Source organism: Sapajus apella, unplaced genomic scaffold, assembly GCF_009761245.1.
Source record: "Sapajus apella isolate SASKATOON/1434 unplaced genomic scaffold, GSC_monkey_1.0 scaffold2, whole genome shotgun sequence".
NCBI classification, from domain to species: domain Eukaryota; kingdom Metazoa; phylum Chordata; class Mammalia; order Primates; family Cebidae; genus Sapajus; species Sapajus apella.
The window spans coordinates 39,613,433-39,630,954 of record NW_022436942.1 but is presented as its reverse complement, the minus strand read 5'-3'; the positions used below and the strand labels follow the sequence as shown (position 1 = coordinate 39,630,954).

General features: G+C 33.0%; 1 protein-coding gene and 1 long non-coding RNA gene across 3 annotated transcripts in view; one reads left to right on the top strand and one right to left on the bottom strand.

The window, feature by feature from the left end:
• The window catches only part of PTPRQ (protein tyrosine phosphatase receptor type Q), a 240,750-nt gene that overhangs the window by 15,651 nt on the left and 207,577 nt on the right, over positions 1-17,522 (bottom strand). For both annotated transcript variants that reach the window (XM_032296569.1, XM_032296577.1), the window contains 4 exons: positions 16,459-16,485; positions 15,716-15,797; positions 12,538-12,628; positions 7,087-7,163 (listed from right to left, as the gene is read on the bottom strand). In XM_032296569.1, the coding sequence (XP_032152460.1) occupies positions 7,087-7,163; positions 12,538-12,628; positions 15,716-15,797; positions 16,459-16,485 (277 nt within the window). The remainder of the gene's footprint in view (positions 1-7,086; positions 7,164-12,537; positions 12,629-15,715; positions 15,798-16,458; positions 16,486-17,522) is intronic.
• The window catches only part of LOC116563835, a 64,365-nt gene that overhangs the window by 44,019 nt on the left and 2,824 nt on the right, over positions 1-17,522 (top strand). The window contains exon 4 of the long non-coding RNA XR_004274594.1: positions 13,014-13,626. This is a non-coding gene — a long non-coding RNA (uncharacterized LOC116563835). The remainder of the gene's footprint in view (positions 1-13,013; positions 13,627-17,522) is intronic.

Here is a 17,522-nt window from a genome sequence, read left to right as displayed (position 1 = left end):
AAATTGATAATGCAGAAGAGAGAATTCCTCAACCCATGTTCTTTAGAGGCAGAGGGAGAGGTCATGTAGTGTCCAAGTGGTAGGGTTGGCTGTTATCAGGGGCTAGGACAGTTCACAGGCAGCCACATGAAAAAAACTGGGAATGAGGACACAGATGCAGATAGGTAGGGGACCTGGTGGATGTTCTGTTTTAATTGCTTCCATTTTATCAGTGAAATAATAAACAAGGCCATCAGATGTAGGTGAAAATGAGGAATACAGCGTTAGAGTCCAGAGGAGAAAGAAGAAATAAAATAGTAGCCCAGAAGAAAGGGAGATTGAATAGATTAGGAGGCTATGTTTTTGAGGTTAGTGGCCGTCAGTTTAAAGTGAGATATTTTGGTGTGGTCATGTATGTTTCTCCAAGACACATCCAATTACACAGAGAAGAATCCATGGAGGGTATTACTTAGTCAAGTTTGGGGATTTGTCAAAAGACTGAGACTATAAAAGATAAATTTGAGAGTTGAGAATGTATACAATAGAGGAAAGAAAACAAATAAGCATGCAATTCAAACTGAGCAAGAAAAAAATGAAGTCTCGATTGGGTCAGGAAAAATGGAAAATTTGATTTAATCAAAGGGCTGTAGGTCAGAGCAGTGTTGAAGAATTATCAGTCTAGTGATCTGGAAAGAAAGATTTGGACAGATAGTAAGATATCTACAATCAATTTCATAGAGCGGCTACAATTTTTGATGGTGAAAAGGTCTAGGTTGTGAACATTGGAGAAAATGATGAGGTCAAGTGGAAGACAAGTCACCACAGAAGAAGAGGTCCAGAAAGTGACGGACAGGTCTTTGGGTCAATATTTTATATGAATTTTGACATCATCAATAATTTGACAGAAGTGGTGATGAGAGAGGAGCAGTGATCCTGAAGTGAAATCTTTAAGAAATGAGAAAAAGTGACCTAGGGGATGGTAGTTAACTTCCAAAAAGAGCAATAGTGTGTCCTATGCGTGGTGACATGAATTCAAGCTGGCAATTTTAGGACAGAGGAATAAAGAATGATGTGGAAGTGGCACTGAGGACTGAGGCAACTTAGCCCTTCTCTATGCTGAGCACATATGGAAGGGAGTACAGGCCCATTGGTGAGCAAGGCTAGAAAGGCTGTACTTGTAAGGAGGGAGTAGGTTCCACACAGGGTAATATATATCACATATTATATACTAAATATTATACCATATAATATATATATGCATATATTAATAATTGGTATTATTCCTATGTTGGTACTTATTTATGAAAATAAACTGGTAAAATCTTATTAACACTTATTTACAAAACTAATATATGATCTCAGTTTTCCAGGATTTGAAATATTATTTTATATTTGTTTTTAATACATATATCTATGTATCATCTGTTATTTAAATATATCTTCATATGGTCACATTTCCCCCTTGATTCTCATTAAAGAAGCTAAGACACATTTAAGTTTTCTTCCTGTAAAAGCAAACTTATTTTATAAAATGGTAAAGCACCAGGTAAAATGTTTGCCCAAAGGTGTTTTGGAGATATTTTCATTACATCGTATGAAAACGAAGAAAGTATGTCAATTCTGTTTACTATTTCTACTTCTACCTTTGCATATGTATGTGCAAACTCTGGACTTTTTCTGAGAGAAAACTTCTTGCCTGAACTTTTGTCGTTTAATTGGAATATAGTGTTTACTGATTTTTTAAAGCTCTATGATAACTGGAACAAAATGTGAGTTTCATTCCACATGTCAACTTTCATTATGACCTTTACCCATGAATGGCACTTTTCATTGCAGTCCTTAAATTAACTCAGAGATTTTCCTCTGGATTATCAGCCATGAAAATGTAGAATCTACTACCATGAAACATCAACAACAATAAAAATAATATGTATTTATCAAGTGCGTCCAATGTTTAATTCAGTGAATAACTGAAATGTGATTTAGTAGCAATGAATAAAGCAGAGTTGATTATTATTTCCACTTTATCAATGTAGAAACTTTACTCAAGTTTCAGGTCATACAGCTACAAAAATCAGAGAAGGAATTTGAACTCAGGTCCGTTTGAACTGTGAAGCATATATATTTACCCACCTAAATATAATCTTCTTTTTATGAACTCAACAATTATTAAATGCCTACTACATCTCAGGTATTGTAGAACTGCATGCTAAAAAGTCAATTTAAATATTGTTTACAAATCAACATTTTTATACTTTAATCTTATCCAGCAGTTATTCGATTATATACAGTTAATTTGTATATGCAGATGGAATTAGTTTTAGAATAGCATATAACATGAAGAAGGTCAGACCAACGAATCTCTTTTTTCTTCCTTTGAGATTTAACTATTCTGAATGTTGGATTGCGCAAACCTAAATTATCTGCATAGCTTCTCAATAATTCTAGCATTAAATTTAATGAAGATAAGATATTTCATTAAATTTGTACAGAAGAAGGCAGTAAGTATGAATAATGAAAACAATGTAGTCTAGAGACTAGAATGTAGTCTAGAGGCTAAAACACTCATTTTGACTTTATTCCTTTCTAATAGTGTACCCTGTAGAGCAGGCTACTTAAATTAGCTAATCTTCAGTTTCCTAATTATAAATTAGAGATAATCATTATTTTACTGCACACCTCAGAGAGTCATTTTGAAGACTGTTTGTAAAATAAGGAATGTGAAATTGCTTTGAAAATTTTGAAGTGCTCAATAAATGTAAAGGTTTTCAAAAAGTTCATATTTTTTAGATTAAAGTTTATCCATATTATATAGGAGATAATGACATCTTAATGCCTATCAATGTCCTTGAACAAGTTTTCTTTATTTACCCATATAAGAAAGTAAGTAGGCTTAGCTTTATGGAAAAAAATGTAAAATGTGCAGTTTATATTTACTCCAGGAAACACCCTCAATTGTTTTATTATGCTAAATAAAATGTGTTGGGCATTGATGGTGATATATTTGCATATGCCTATATGTATATGTTTGTGTGTATGTGTACATATATGTGCGTATATATACACATAGGTATATGTTTATGTACAAATGTATACATATAGGCATAAACAAATATATCACCATATTCCATATTATTTGATAATTATTCCAAAATTATAATAATATATTGGATCCTATTGCTAAAAAAGTGAATAGTGGGAGAATTTATATATATATGTATATACATATCTATACACACAAGTATAAAATGTATATATGTTTATATATTTATAAATAATTTATAAATATACAGAATTATATTTAGGTAGATAAATACATATGCTTCAGAGTTCAAATGGACCTGAGTTCAAATTCCTTCTTTGATTTTTGTAGCTGTATGATCTGAAACTTGAGTGAAATTTCTACATTGATAAAGTAGAAATAATAATCAACCCTACTTTATTTATTGCTACTAAATCATATTTTAATTATTCACTGAATTACACATTGGATATAAGCATAAACATAAACATATATACATATAAACTATAACTTTTACACTTATACAAATATATTTATATAGAGATACACAAATGTGTGTGTATATATATATATATTTTCATCTTACATGATTACAATGCCATTGAAAGCAGAGATACTTCATTTTAATATCTCCCAAACTGTCTAGAAAATCCTTATAAATAATGCATATAAATATGCATGCGTGTTTGTGTTTTTATATGGATGTGTTTTAGGGGTCCTCAATGCATACTGAAGGACTGATAGTAAGATCATGAAGACAGAATCTCCATCCTTACATGGTACTTAGATAAGAGGAAATACATATGTTCACCCTCATATAACGCCCAGTACGTTATGCTCTTCCTCAAACAGAGAGGGCAATTAATAAATGAGATCACTACAAGTTAGAATATGACAAGGGCTATGCTAAACATACAAAGTGTGGAGGGATCAAAGAGGAGAAGACAATTCATATTAATTGATTGTTTTTGATTTATAAAATGTATCTCCCAGATATTTGTATTTCGCTTTTTCAGGGACACAATATTCTTTAGTATTATAATGCTCTATCAACATGGGAACAAATCTAATGTTTCTGATGTTACTGCAACCATTTGCATGATAGCCTTTAATCTCTAGTTGTGTTAAAAGCTGTCATCAAGTTATAGTGTTGCAGGCATCTCAAGCTGTCAGTAGAGATAATTTGGGGGGGGTCAGAGCCTTCCTCTTATACCTAAAATCATAGTATTTTCAATTTTTGACTCTCTTGAAAACATTTCTAACCTCATTTGTACAGTTGGTGGCAGATTATGGGGCTGCAATATCACTTCTTCCTAACTCTTTCACTGTCTATCCTTCATCAAAAATCTTCCAGCCTTCCCAAGCTCTAACTCTGGGAGCACCATTCCTAAGAATGGCCAAGGGCAGAGGAAAACACACATTGGCATGTTAACCCAGTCACAAACCCTGGGCTGGAATATCCCAGTCTTTTATTTTATTTTTTTTTATTATTTTTTTTTGAGATGGAGTTTCACTCTTATTACCCAGGCTGGAGTGCAATGGCGCGATCTCGGCTCACCGCAACCTCCGCCTCCTGGGTTCAGGCAATTCTCCTTCCTCAACCTCTTGAGTAGCTAGGATTACAGGCACGCACCACCATGCTCAGCTAATGTTTTGTATTTTTAGTAGAGACAGAGTTTCACCATGTTGACCAGGATGGTCTCGATCTCTTGACCTCATGATCCACCCGCCTCGGCCTCCCAAAGTGCTGGGATTATAGGCTTGAGCCACCGCACCCGGCGGAATATCCCAGTCTTAACATCCCTCAGACCACCTGCTGGTCCTCCTCTGTCTCTTCCCCGGATTTCAGTTTTTCATGTTTCTATCTGAACACTAGTTATTTTGTTTCTTTCCTACCTCCTTCTATAGTTCTCTTCCCTTTGCTATAGCTTCCAAATAAATTGAAACCGAGAATCCATTCATAGATGGCCTCTGTCTTTTGTTCCTGGTACAAGTGTTTATGAACTTTTAGTTGGAGGTGCTATAGAACAAAACTTGGGAGTAGGGGGAAATTGAGGTATCCGACATTCTTTATGAAGTGAAGATTGTGTGAATATGTAGGTGGAAAGTAAGGGCCACTACAGTATCATTGCTATATCTATTCTCATTTGTTCCTGGCATCCCAAACAAAGAAGATTTCTCTGAGTGCTACAGCACACTGCCAGCCCCAATATGGAAATCTGCCTTCTTGTAAAGTACTTTCCATCTGAGCCTGCTTGCCATGTAGCTCAGCAACGATTATGCATAACATTACATTGGGTCATAGGGACTTTGTTGTAAGATTTATTGTATTACAACATCACTTGATTACAGCAGAATATATATCTTCAGGCTTCCTAGTTTATTGCTCATATCACATTATCATTTGCTCATAGCTGTCTGCTGACAACCTATAATATTTAAAGGGGGCACTAGAGAGTTGTGAAAATTACTTTGCTTATATAATCCGTGTGGTTCAGCTACACCTACTAAAATTGCCTGGTTTCCTTCTTAATTATAGTCATATCCTGTACTGTCATCCCTGATGGAACATTAGACAATATGAGCTGTTGATTTGTATCTACTTATTGGTAAATAAAAAAGATACAAATCAATAGGTCACTGATACAGCCAGTTGTCCTTGTTCTATTTGATGGCATTTAATTATTAGAGTAGTGATTAAACGTAAATATCTAAATGCACATATGCATCATTTTGTAAATCCAAGTAAAACTTCAACATGCTGTAGAGTTTAGATTACAATGGAAATTAGTAAGCATAAGACTTCACCAAAATGTTTACAGAAGAATTACATTTTTAAGGGAATCAATCATTTGATAAATTAATAAAATGTTACAATAATAGTAAATTTATAAGATATACATGTAACTCTTTAAATACATATTTAAAGTTCTATCATAAAAATAGAATGAAATTTAAAGAATACCTTAGCTTCTCCAAACTTTCTTTCATTTCTCTGGTTGAAAAGTCTCAAATTCTCCCATTATTCACTCCTTTGACAATAGGATCCAATATATGATTGTAATTTTAGATTAATTATCAACCAATATAGAATTTAGAATGAATTCTTTTTTTTCACCCTTGACAAAGGCTTGGAGGCACTGGGACACACCACAGGTATGTTTGATGTTGGGGAAAGGGTGAAACATCATATAACAAGAGCCTTAATAGAACTGAAGGAAATAGCAGGTATGGGTGAGAAGACCTATGAATAAGAAAAAGCCTCTGGAGAGTGTGGGCAGCAGAGGGAATCTTCATCTATTTGTAGATTCACTGTAATGAAGATGGTTAAGCTTGCTATGCATTAGAATGACATCAGTGGGTAAGAAGATAAAGGGACATAACTTGGTTTAAAAAAAAAAAACAGAAACAACAACTGTAAAACAGAGTTGTTCAGAGATAGAATCATTGTTCAGATTCTTAGGAAATGAACAATGATTTCCTGTATTGTTCACAACTTAGGAAAAAGTGAATGAATCAATGCTAGAAGAGGCTGACAGGAATAGAGTTCCAAGGTGAATGGTCAAATTAAGGGCACTTCCTTCTTTAAGATTCCATGAATGTACAAACCAAGTGGAGGTCTTGGGTGCGTACAAAATTTCAATGTAACTGTGATGGTGACAGTGTTATCACCCCCTTGAAGGACTGCAAATCTAGAAGGGAAGAGCTGCATAACAGATTTTTATATTACATGGACATAACTGTCCATTTATCATTTTTAATTCACACAGATTGGCAGACTTCATTGTGGATGGAGAATACATTAACAAAATATATGAATTCGTAGAAAGATACAGGGATATGTAGCCTGAAGTTGAACATCTGCCACAAACTGGTGAAATAATTGTTGATAAGTTAGTATCTCTATTAGGCATATCCATAGCCCCATCTGTAAAATGAGGGTAAAACATGAAGTTGTAAATAGCTAGCATATTAAGGTCCATAGGAGTTGTGATGAATTTGTTGTTTTAAGTAATTGAAAAGGTAACACAGTTTCAGTAGTTATGTTTTATACAATTATAAAATATATAAAAGTATTAACTTACAGAAATATAGCTGGCATTAATATAATCTGAACCTGGAACACCAGCATCAGCTATCAGCTTTACTCTGTTATTATTATCTAGAAGAAAATATAAGGAATCAATGCTAATTGGCTTTTTACATTGTTACTAATTTTTTTTACTATAAATGTAATACAAAGGAGTTCATAATATAACATGCCAACTTCACAGATGATGGTAAATTTAAAAAGTTATCTCTTCTCCCATATTTCTACTACCCAGAGACAATGACTATTAATATGTCCTTGTATATATTTCCAGAATTTTCTAAACATATTCTTTGCATTCTAATTTTCTTTAGCTACAAATGGAGTGATATACAGTCTGTTCTGCAAACAGTTTATTTATCTATATATACCTTTCCATTTCAGCATAAACAAAGATATGTAGCTCATTACTTTTAAAAACTATACAGTATATCACTGTTTGAATATACAATAACATATTTATTTAACCCTTTATTATTTAAATGATCCACTTTGTGATTATAAAATGCTGAACCGACATAACTAAAATTTTGCATATATGTAGGAGTATATTTGTATACTATATTACCAGTAGTACAATTTTTATATTATATATATTCATGCCAAGTTTTGAAAAATATTTCTAAATTGTTCTCTAACTGAATTAATACTCTGAACCAAATTGTTTGAAAAATTCTGTTTTCTCTTACTTTCACTATCACAAGATATTATTAAACATTTTAATTGATTTATGTTCTTTTGACATACAGAAATTAATGTCTCATGATATTTATTTTGATTTCCTTAAATACAAGAGAAACTGAGCTTTTATTGTTTATGTTTATTGACCATTTTAATGGCCTTTCGTGTTTTCTCCATTTTTATTTTTTTTAAAAGCATGCTAAAAACAGAAGGTTTCGTAGAGCCTTCTGTTATTCATATGAATTAAAATGTTCTTTTTAGTTTGTCGTTTGTCCTTGACTTTATCTATCAATTTTGCTGTATAAAAATTTATATTATTATGCAATCAAATTTCCCATTATTTTTCACTTTGGCTTCTGGATTTTGTACCACTTGTCAAAGTTGTTTGTCATGCCAAATTATTATTATTTTTACAATCATAGTTTCTTCTGAAAATTTCATGGATTTTTCTGGTTTTAAGTATTTCAAACTTTGGCCCATTGGGACTTTTTTTGTTATTGTTTTTGAGGAATGAGGTATAGATATATCTTTTATTGCTTATCTGTTGTCATTGGAAAAACAAATGGTATCAATTTTTTAACATTTCATCTTTTCTCCCTGATTCAAAACACCACCTTATTTTCTAGGTAGTTAGATATATCTCTAGACCATTTATACTTTTCCATTAATTTATCTGCCTATTCTTTCTTTCTTTCAGATTTCTAATTATAATTTTTTAGAATATTTTAAGATCTAGTAAAATTAGATACCTTGTACTCATTACTTTTTTTCAAAGAAAAATGTCAGAAATTGTTTTTTTTCTGTGAAGGTACCAAGCTGATATTATAATCAAAACATCCAGTAATAATTTTAACTGAGCATGGAAATGACATGAAATATCCACTACTAATTGTTTTGCCAGGTTTTTGTTTGTTTTCAAGGAGGAAAAATGGGTAAAAAATGATTGGGTCTGAATTCCAGATGATCTGCCTACCATACATTTGGCCTTGGGTAAATTGCTTAGCTTCTCTGTTCCTTGGTTACCTCAGCTATAAGATGTCATTATAACTTAGCTTTTGTATAACCCTCTTGAAGAAAATTTACATGAATGCTTATAATAGGCACTTAATACATGTTCTTGGGTTCTTAAAACTTAAGCACATAATTTGTTAAAATGAATTAGTTGTATTGTTAGTAGTTACAATTGCTTGCTCAGTGTGGTTACGGTTAGAAATGAGAATGATTAAACACATTTCTGCAAATGATTTATGTCCTAAAGTTATGGAATTTTGTATGATTTATTTGAATGACATTGTAACTAGTCCTGTGACTAAGGAAGAGAATCATTATGTTTCCATTCACTAGATATACCTAATTATAACTATCTGAGTCAACAACAAGCTAAGCTTTTCTTCCTGGTGTTGGAATATTTCTGAAGGTCATAGATGCCTGTCAAATGGAGATTTGGAAACTCTTCTGCAAGTATTTGCTCCTAATTCTAGTATCTTAAAAGTGTTATATAAGCTTATGTCTTCTAAAACATACTGTGATATTTGGCATTCTACTTTCTGCACTACTCAGGGGAGAGAAACAATACACTTAATTTAGCTGGCTCAAGCTAAAATTCAAATTATATTAAAATGAATTCAATCTCTATAGGAAAAATAAATTTTCTTCAGCTTTATGGGTTCTCTGCAAGCACAACAGGAGAATCTACTTAGTTTAAACATCTTATTTGCTTGTGTCTAGTGTGTGCTTGTGTGTGTGTGTGTGTGTGTGTGTGTGTTTGAGAGAGAGAGGTGTACTTGCCCATAGAATAGGTGTGGCTGTGACTTTACAGCTTGGTTTCTAACCCAGGCTAGAGACTTGGGTTTGTTGTCTCCAGACAGCAGCCTACATGCCTATGAATTAATCTTATTCACCCAGAAAGTTAGCAGCTCTTAAAAGGAAGTGATCTATTAACCAATAAGATAAGAACTAATATGTTGAGTATTTCCTGTGTTCCAATACTGGACAAAGTGATCTACAGCATTATTTCATCTAATTTTTACAATACTCTTATGGGGTACAAGACCACTGAATAATATGTCCAGAGTCACTAATGTAGTTAGTGGGGAAACAGGTTTGTAACCCAGGAAATCTTATTAATTTGAATACGGAAAATTGGCGTAGTCATACTCCTCAGTCCTTTTTATTATTTTAAGATTGTTTAGTTCCATCAACCACTCTTATTCTCTTCTCATCCTATTCGTAATACATTAAAATTGTCTAACATTTCTTGTAGTCATAAAGGGACCCAGATAATAATGGACTGACATCTTAATAAACGATTGAAAAGTCACACTGTAAAAAAACTTTCTAATATATCAAATTTTACATATTTCAAATTAGACACTCTTTGGAAATAAGTTAGATGTATTTGAATTACTTTATACATACTGATATATTATACATTAATTCTAGACAATGGAAAAAATACCAATTATTCCACAGTAACTGTGCTTTAATCAGATTATATTATTTCTTTTCACAGAATACCACCAAATAAGCATGAAGCAAATAGTTTGGATGAAATTTAGGTGCAGATAAATATAAAAACATAGGAATGGGGTCAGACGCAGTGGCTCAGGCCTGTAATCCCAGCACTTTGGGAGGCCGAGGCAGTGAATCATGAGGTCAGGAGATCGAGACCATCCTGGTCAAAGCTAAACCCGGTCTCTACTGAAATACAGAAAATTAGCCAGGTGTGGTGGCGCACACCTGTAGTCCCAGCTACTCAGGAGGCTGAGGCAGGGGAATCACTTGAACCCGGGAGACAGAGGCTGCAGTGAGCTGAGATCGTGCCACTGCACTCCAGCCTGGTGACATAGAAAGACTCCGTCTCAAAAAAAAAAAAAAAAAAGGAATGTCCATAACTTTTAAACTTACATTGTACCCAATCTAGTTTAACTCTCTAAAAGGAAGAATAAAAGGTTCTGGTCTTAGAAATTTAACCAGCCTGACCAACACAGTGAAACCCTGTCTCTACTAAGAATACAAAATTAGCCAGGCGTGGTGGCGCGTGCCTGTAATCCCAGCTACTTGGGAGGCTGAGACTGGAGAATCGCTTGAACTCAAGAGGTGGAAGTTGCAGTGAGCCGAGATTTTGCCACTGCACTGCAGCCTGGGCAAGAAAAACAAAACTCCAAAAAGAAAGAAAGGAAGAAAGGAAGGGAAGGGGAGGGGAGGGCAAAGGGGAAGGGGGGAGGGGAGGGCAAAGGGGAAGAGAGGAGGGGAGGGCAAAGGGGAAGGGAGGAGGGGAGGGCAAAGGGGAAGGGAGGAGGGGAGGAGGAAGGACAGGGGGAAGAGGGTGAGAGGGGGAGAAGTTAGAAGGGGAGGGGGAAGAGAGAGAAAGAGAAGAAAGAAAGAGAAAGAAAGAAAAGATAAAGAAAGGAGAGAAAGAAAAGAGAAAGATGGAGGGAGGGAGGGAGAGAAGGCAGGCAGGCAGGCAGGCAGGCAGGAAGGAAGGAAGGAAGGAAGGAAGGAAGGAAGGAAGGAAAGAAGGGAGGGAGGGAGGAAATTGTGAATGTTTATTTCCTAAAACAAATTTTTTTTTGTCATCTTGCTCTTAAAATCATTTACTTATGATTTGTTTTATTGCAGAAAGGATTTAGGTGGTTAAAGCTATTTGTATTTTCATCCTATTCTACTTCTTAGAAATTAACAGATTCTAGAAGATTACTACCCCCTGTATCATGTTTTCTTAAATTTGTTTCCTTCGTGAACTTCATAAGTTATTCTCTAGTTCCATAATATCAGAATTTGGTCTGTTTCTTCCCATGCATGTCCTTTACAATTTGACACTCTGTGATTACATCCTTCTCTAGGTCTATGTCTTTTTGGAAAGAAGAGCTCAAGTTTTAAGAACTACAGCAATTTCCCCAATATACATTTTAAAAGGCATAGAAAAAAATATATACACACAGGTGCATATTATCTTTAAAACTGGGAACATTTTAAAACTCTAGACTTTGAAACCGTGTTTCAGGACATCACAATATCACATTTTAATTTCATAGTGTAAAATGTATTGAAACAGAATATTGATAATTGGGATATCTGTTCAAAAATATATTAAACATATACCTACTAGTAACAGAAAAATGTCATATTTTCCTTTCACATCACTGTTAATTCTTTAAGAAATAATACTTTATTTTCTTATTGATTGAAAAATGTTGGGCAGTTTCAGTTCCCCCCCTAAAAATGGGCAATTTCAGTTCCCCTCCACACACAAAAAAAGAAAAATGAAGCTGTGTTTACTACGGTGAAGCACAATCCTGCTTCATTTGTAAAACGAATTCATGTAAGTGCGCATTTACTCTGATCTTCAATGAATATTTTACAATGCATTTTTTTATGTTCCGTAGGAAACACTGCTATGCTCTTAAGGGAAAATAATGCACAAAACTAAGTGTAAATTTTCTCTTTGCATTTGATGCTAGGTCTGTAGGAAGATGTTAAAACGGTTTGTTACTTGGGTTAAATGACAAAGCTAAGAAACTATTAGGTCTACAGTTTCTTGCACCTGCATAAATGAACTTGTGTGAACAAGCTGAAAACCACATACACTAACTTTAAATAAATATGAACAAAGTGAAAGAAATATAATTTGATAGTCACTGCCATAGAATACATTATTATAATTCAATTAATATAAAACATATTAGGAAACAACAAAAAAAGTTAAGATGGTAGTCATTTAAAAATACTTCCTAGCTAAACCAAAACCAACAAGTGCACATACATGGTTTTATGTTTGGGAAGCGGTTTTTTGCTCTATTCCAAGGCAGATCAGCATCAGTTGAAGAAAGATCCTGAAGAAATTTTGGTAATTCCTGTAAAATAAAGTCATTGCAAAGTTTACATTTAACATAGGTAAACAAGAAATTTTACTAATTAAAAGAGTTATTTGCGCTAAACCTTAAAAAATTAAATTAAAAGCACCTATTGTAACTGTCGAAACAAGGCCAAGTTAACAGTAATGAGTTTACCTAAGCTTTCACCACAAATATCCTGAATAAAGTTGGTCAGTTGGGCTATTGGCCTTTCTGAGATAATTTCTTTGCACTTTGGGAAGGCTTAAGCTGTGGCAATCACGTTAGTGACCATTTTCCATATGTTATGAATGTTTCATTGGGTACACACTAATGTTTAATATTTTAATGTCTACTTAGTAGGAAGAGGGATTTCAATGATTTATTTTTTGTTTTTTCTCCTCAGGCAGTGTGATTTCGTGCCTATTAATTGGTACAACATTGGTCAGTTTGAGAAGATGCCAGAGGTCAATTCCTGTTCTCAGTAGGCATTGTTAAATCAATAATGGAATGCAAAGGTGTGATGAAGAATTATCAGATGCAGATGAAGTGTCAAGAAGATCTATTATTGGCATTTGATGAAAAATTATGATGTTATCCATCCACCTTGCTCTTGGCAAAGGAAGCATCATTAAAAAGTCTGATATAAGACAATACGTTCATTATTTTGTTGAGTTTAAAATTTACATTTATGAAATTTACAGTTTTCCATTTTAGAAATCTCAGCTTACCAAATTCCATAAAAAGCACTAACAATGTGTGTTTTAACAGTTTTTCAACATCAACATAAATTATTTCTTTTAATTGGGTAAGTTTCCTTTCCTTATTTTTCCTCAAAAATAAAATCTGGACAGTTGTTTACATGTGGGTATGTATGAAGGGACAGGAATGGTATAAGATCTGAATTCTGATGTGTTGGCATCAAAGGCTTAAAAAACAATTTTTTAACCCAATGAGGAGTCCTAGAACAGCTTCCTTGTGTCAAAGTTTTGGAAATACATAAAGAATGGAGAAAAAAGGTGAGTTTAAATGAACTGAAAGAGCACTTATACTTTATAATTATTTCACATAAAAGTTTCCATTTTTAGACCTAAGCAGCTCTGGCTTTCGTAAGCAATGCTGAAACACCAGGTTGGTTGGGTGGTAATGGTATACTGAGCAGTCTTATGCTTATCAGGGTGCACAAGGCCACAGGTCTCCCTATTTAGCTCTTTCTCCTGCTGTTTCCTCTCTTTTTAGTGGGACCACAGATGACTTAGGCTGCTTTTGCATTCTTATGCTTTTCTTCCCCCTGGAGCACATTTTTCCTTTATCTTCTCATTGGATTTCTGCTCATCCTAAAGTTCATCTCAAAAGTCACCTTTTTTATGAAGTCTTTTCCGGCTGATATACAAGCAGATTTTATCCTCAATCTTTATGCCTATCTTCATCATGATACAGTATATATGCAATTTTTATCCACATCTGCAGTTCTTACCATAATACGAACTTCGTTATGGTAGAAATTTATCATCATAATAGCAAATACTTGTGCCAGCTACTGTTCTTAGTATGGCTTATATTCAATCATTTTATAGTCATAATTTAATAATGTAGATATTATCATTTTACAAACGAAGATATTGAGGCACAGTGAGTTTAAGTAATTTGCCCAAAGTCGCTTAGCTGTTAAGTGTTGAATTAATGTATATCAATGTGCCAGATACAATACCTATCATACAGTAGGAACTTATACATATTTAAGGTGTCAGTGAATATGTCCTAAGTTAAAAGTTTTATCACATATATGCATCAAAAATGTGTTTATTAGAACATAGTAATTTAATAATTTTCATTTAAAAATTCTCAAAGCATTAGAAAAAATACAATTTTTTAAAAGTTCTTAAAACTATGGTCTTCAAAAAAGTTAAACTAGAAACTTTCTCATGTAGTATATGTGAAACTGTTATTGCTAATAAAACTTTTTATCTACTCGGTCATGCATAATATAATTATATTCGCTCTTATTCTAGTGAAATTACACTTTTGCTCCTGAAAAATTGAGAGTTCTTTCTGTCTAAATGCCAGGAAGAATTTTATGGCACCATTGATTTTGTTAAGTCCAGACCAATATTACTTAAGAAGCATAACCAAAAGTCTGCAGGAAATGCAATTAATCTTTTCTCGTTTTTGTTATTATTCCCTAAGAGACCGAAATATTATAATTCTGAATTATTTAAACTGATCGTTTATTCTTTGTTTCAGAAGTTCACACACTGGGAAGTTCATGGAAAAAAATAAAATAGAAATAATGTTTTTGGTGGCATTTAGAAATCTGTCTTTTTTAATAACAAAATCATCTAAGTTAGAAAAGACGCTTATAAGTCTTAAAGTAGCTTGCAGATTTTATATCTACCTTATGTTTTTAAACAATTTCAATTATACAGATATACAGAATGTTAAAAACAATAAAACTATTCCCACCTTTTAAGTAGATTTAAAGTGACAAATTCTTAATTTTATATATTTTCATTATATGATACAGCATTTATTCCATAGTAATATTTAAAAGGTCCCTATAAAACATGGACATTACTTATCTGTTTTTTTTTTCTTAATTTTTGGACAGTTCTAGAAATAATTTTTATTTATAGTTTCTGGAAGCATCAAATTCTGGTCTCACATTGATCTATATCACACATGTAAACCAAGTAGGTAAATATAAAATGAAATAATTTAGTATCTAAATGTAAAATAAACACTTAAGTATAAAACTACATGTATAGTCTGACCTAAACTTTGATTACAAACAAAAACTAATGAATACATCATTCTATATTTGCATCTACATCTGGATGAAAGAGCAAAGAAGAGACAAGGTCATGCTGCCAATACAGGGAAGGTCTGAAGAAGAGCACCTTTCCTGACACAGTAGGTGAATAATTCTGATCAGGTTGCACCAGAGGCTGCCCAGTGTAACATTACTATCAAAACAATCAACCTGGTAATTGGGTATTGATTATCAAGGCTAGAGTCCTTCATGGCCTTGCATGCTTAAAATGGACATGAAATGTGACACATGAAACGACTGGAGGTCTTGCAATGTTGTGACAACTGCTAGTAACATACCGAAAATTCTTCTTGAAACTTTAGGTTGTTGTTTGTGCAGAGCTCTTCAACATGTTGCAGGAAGGATTTCTTGCTTATTGGCCTCCAAATAAAGAAAGGTGTAAAATGGGGTCATGTTAGATTGCATTTGTTCGCTTTAACATTGGCACTGGCTTCACTGTTAACAAGTTAAAGAACAATGGATCTCTCAAAAACCACAAATAACACAGCCCTTTAAAGTCACTCTGTTATATTTATAAAGTTAACCTTTCCTCTTTAAGCTCACTTTCTTTGTATTCATGGTACAAAATTCCTTCAATATTTTCGTGACATTCAATGAAGGATTTAGCACTTTAATGAAGAAAGTTTTTCAACTAAATGTAAGAGCATAAAGTTATCACTGAATCCTAAAGCACATAATACCTCTTTGTCAGACAGAAAACATTTTATACATTACAAGGTTTTAGAAGATATAAAATATTGCAGTGACCTCATTCTCATAATGACATGGTTTTTAAACCCCAAGGAGTTTAAATATCCCCGTATTACTTCCCAAGCTAAAATACAGACATGCAGGCTTCACCCCAGAGAGAGAGAAAGCATTTCTCCAGTTACCGTGCAATTAGTCATGCTTTTATGATTTATATCCAGCTTGGAGATTTTTCCAACAAACATACAAAAAGTGAATCACACATTAAGGTTCTACTGAGTTAGTACATCTAACTTTAATATTCAAAAAGAAGAAAAAATATTAACAAACTTACTTGATGGATTTCCTATAACTAAGTAACCTGCAATAGAGATTGTGTTAAATGCATTGTGAGTCAGAGTGGACGGCTAATTCTGAAAGAACTGCAGATTAAAATCAGAAAATTATAATAAATAAATAATTTAAAATGTGCTATGCCTTTAATATATGATCATTATTTTAAATTTCACTTAATTTTTTTGAAATTATACTATTTGGACTCAAACATGGCAAATAATTTTGCTTCTTCCTCCAGCCAAAAAGGTATTATTGTTATTATAAATGTCATTATAAATGCCTGAAAATGTTAGGCACTTAGGATACTACATTAAAAATAGGTCACTTTTTAATATATTGCATGGTATTTAGTGTTCTAAAAGAGTTAATGCAGATTTTAAAAACATTTCCTCTATCTATAGAAAATGCTGAACCAGACAGAATGAATCAATGAAAAATGACATCACATTGCCTTAGTATTGTTTAATGGGTGAGTTTGGATAAATACACAAAAACAACAAATTGTAACTCTTTCCATATTTTAGACCTGTTTTTTGTGACAAATCGTTGGCCAAATTATTTATACTTTGAAAAAACAAAGATCTTTTTTAACAACTAAATAGATTACACAACACACACAAACTTAGAGATGCATGTGTCATTAATAACACATCATGCACAACAAATTGGCACTGCAAAAATCACAAAAGGCACAAAATATAATGAAAGGAAATAAAGAACATATGACTTTTTCAGAGTTTTAAATTTAAATTAATATTAGTGATTTTACTATATTCTTTAATTGAATAATTTTTATAAGAAGTTATGTTTTTTGAAGAATGAATAAAAGAAAATAATTGGATTGGAAAACATAGCATAATACATATAAAAATGGTCAAAAAGAGGTGTATTTGATGAAGGAAACATGAGTTAAAAGGAAGTATATTTCATTACAATACCAGAATTGTTGAAATATATGGGAGTGCTGAAGCAGGTATAACAAAGCAGAATGATAGAATTCTCAATTAATGATGAGTGTCCCCAAGCAGAAGGAGATATTGTATCTTCTAGCTTCTCGGGGTA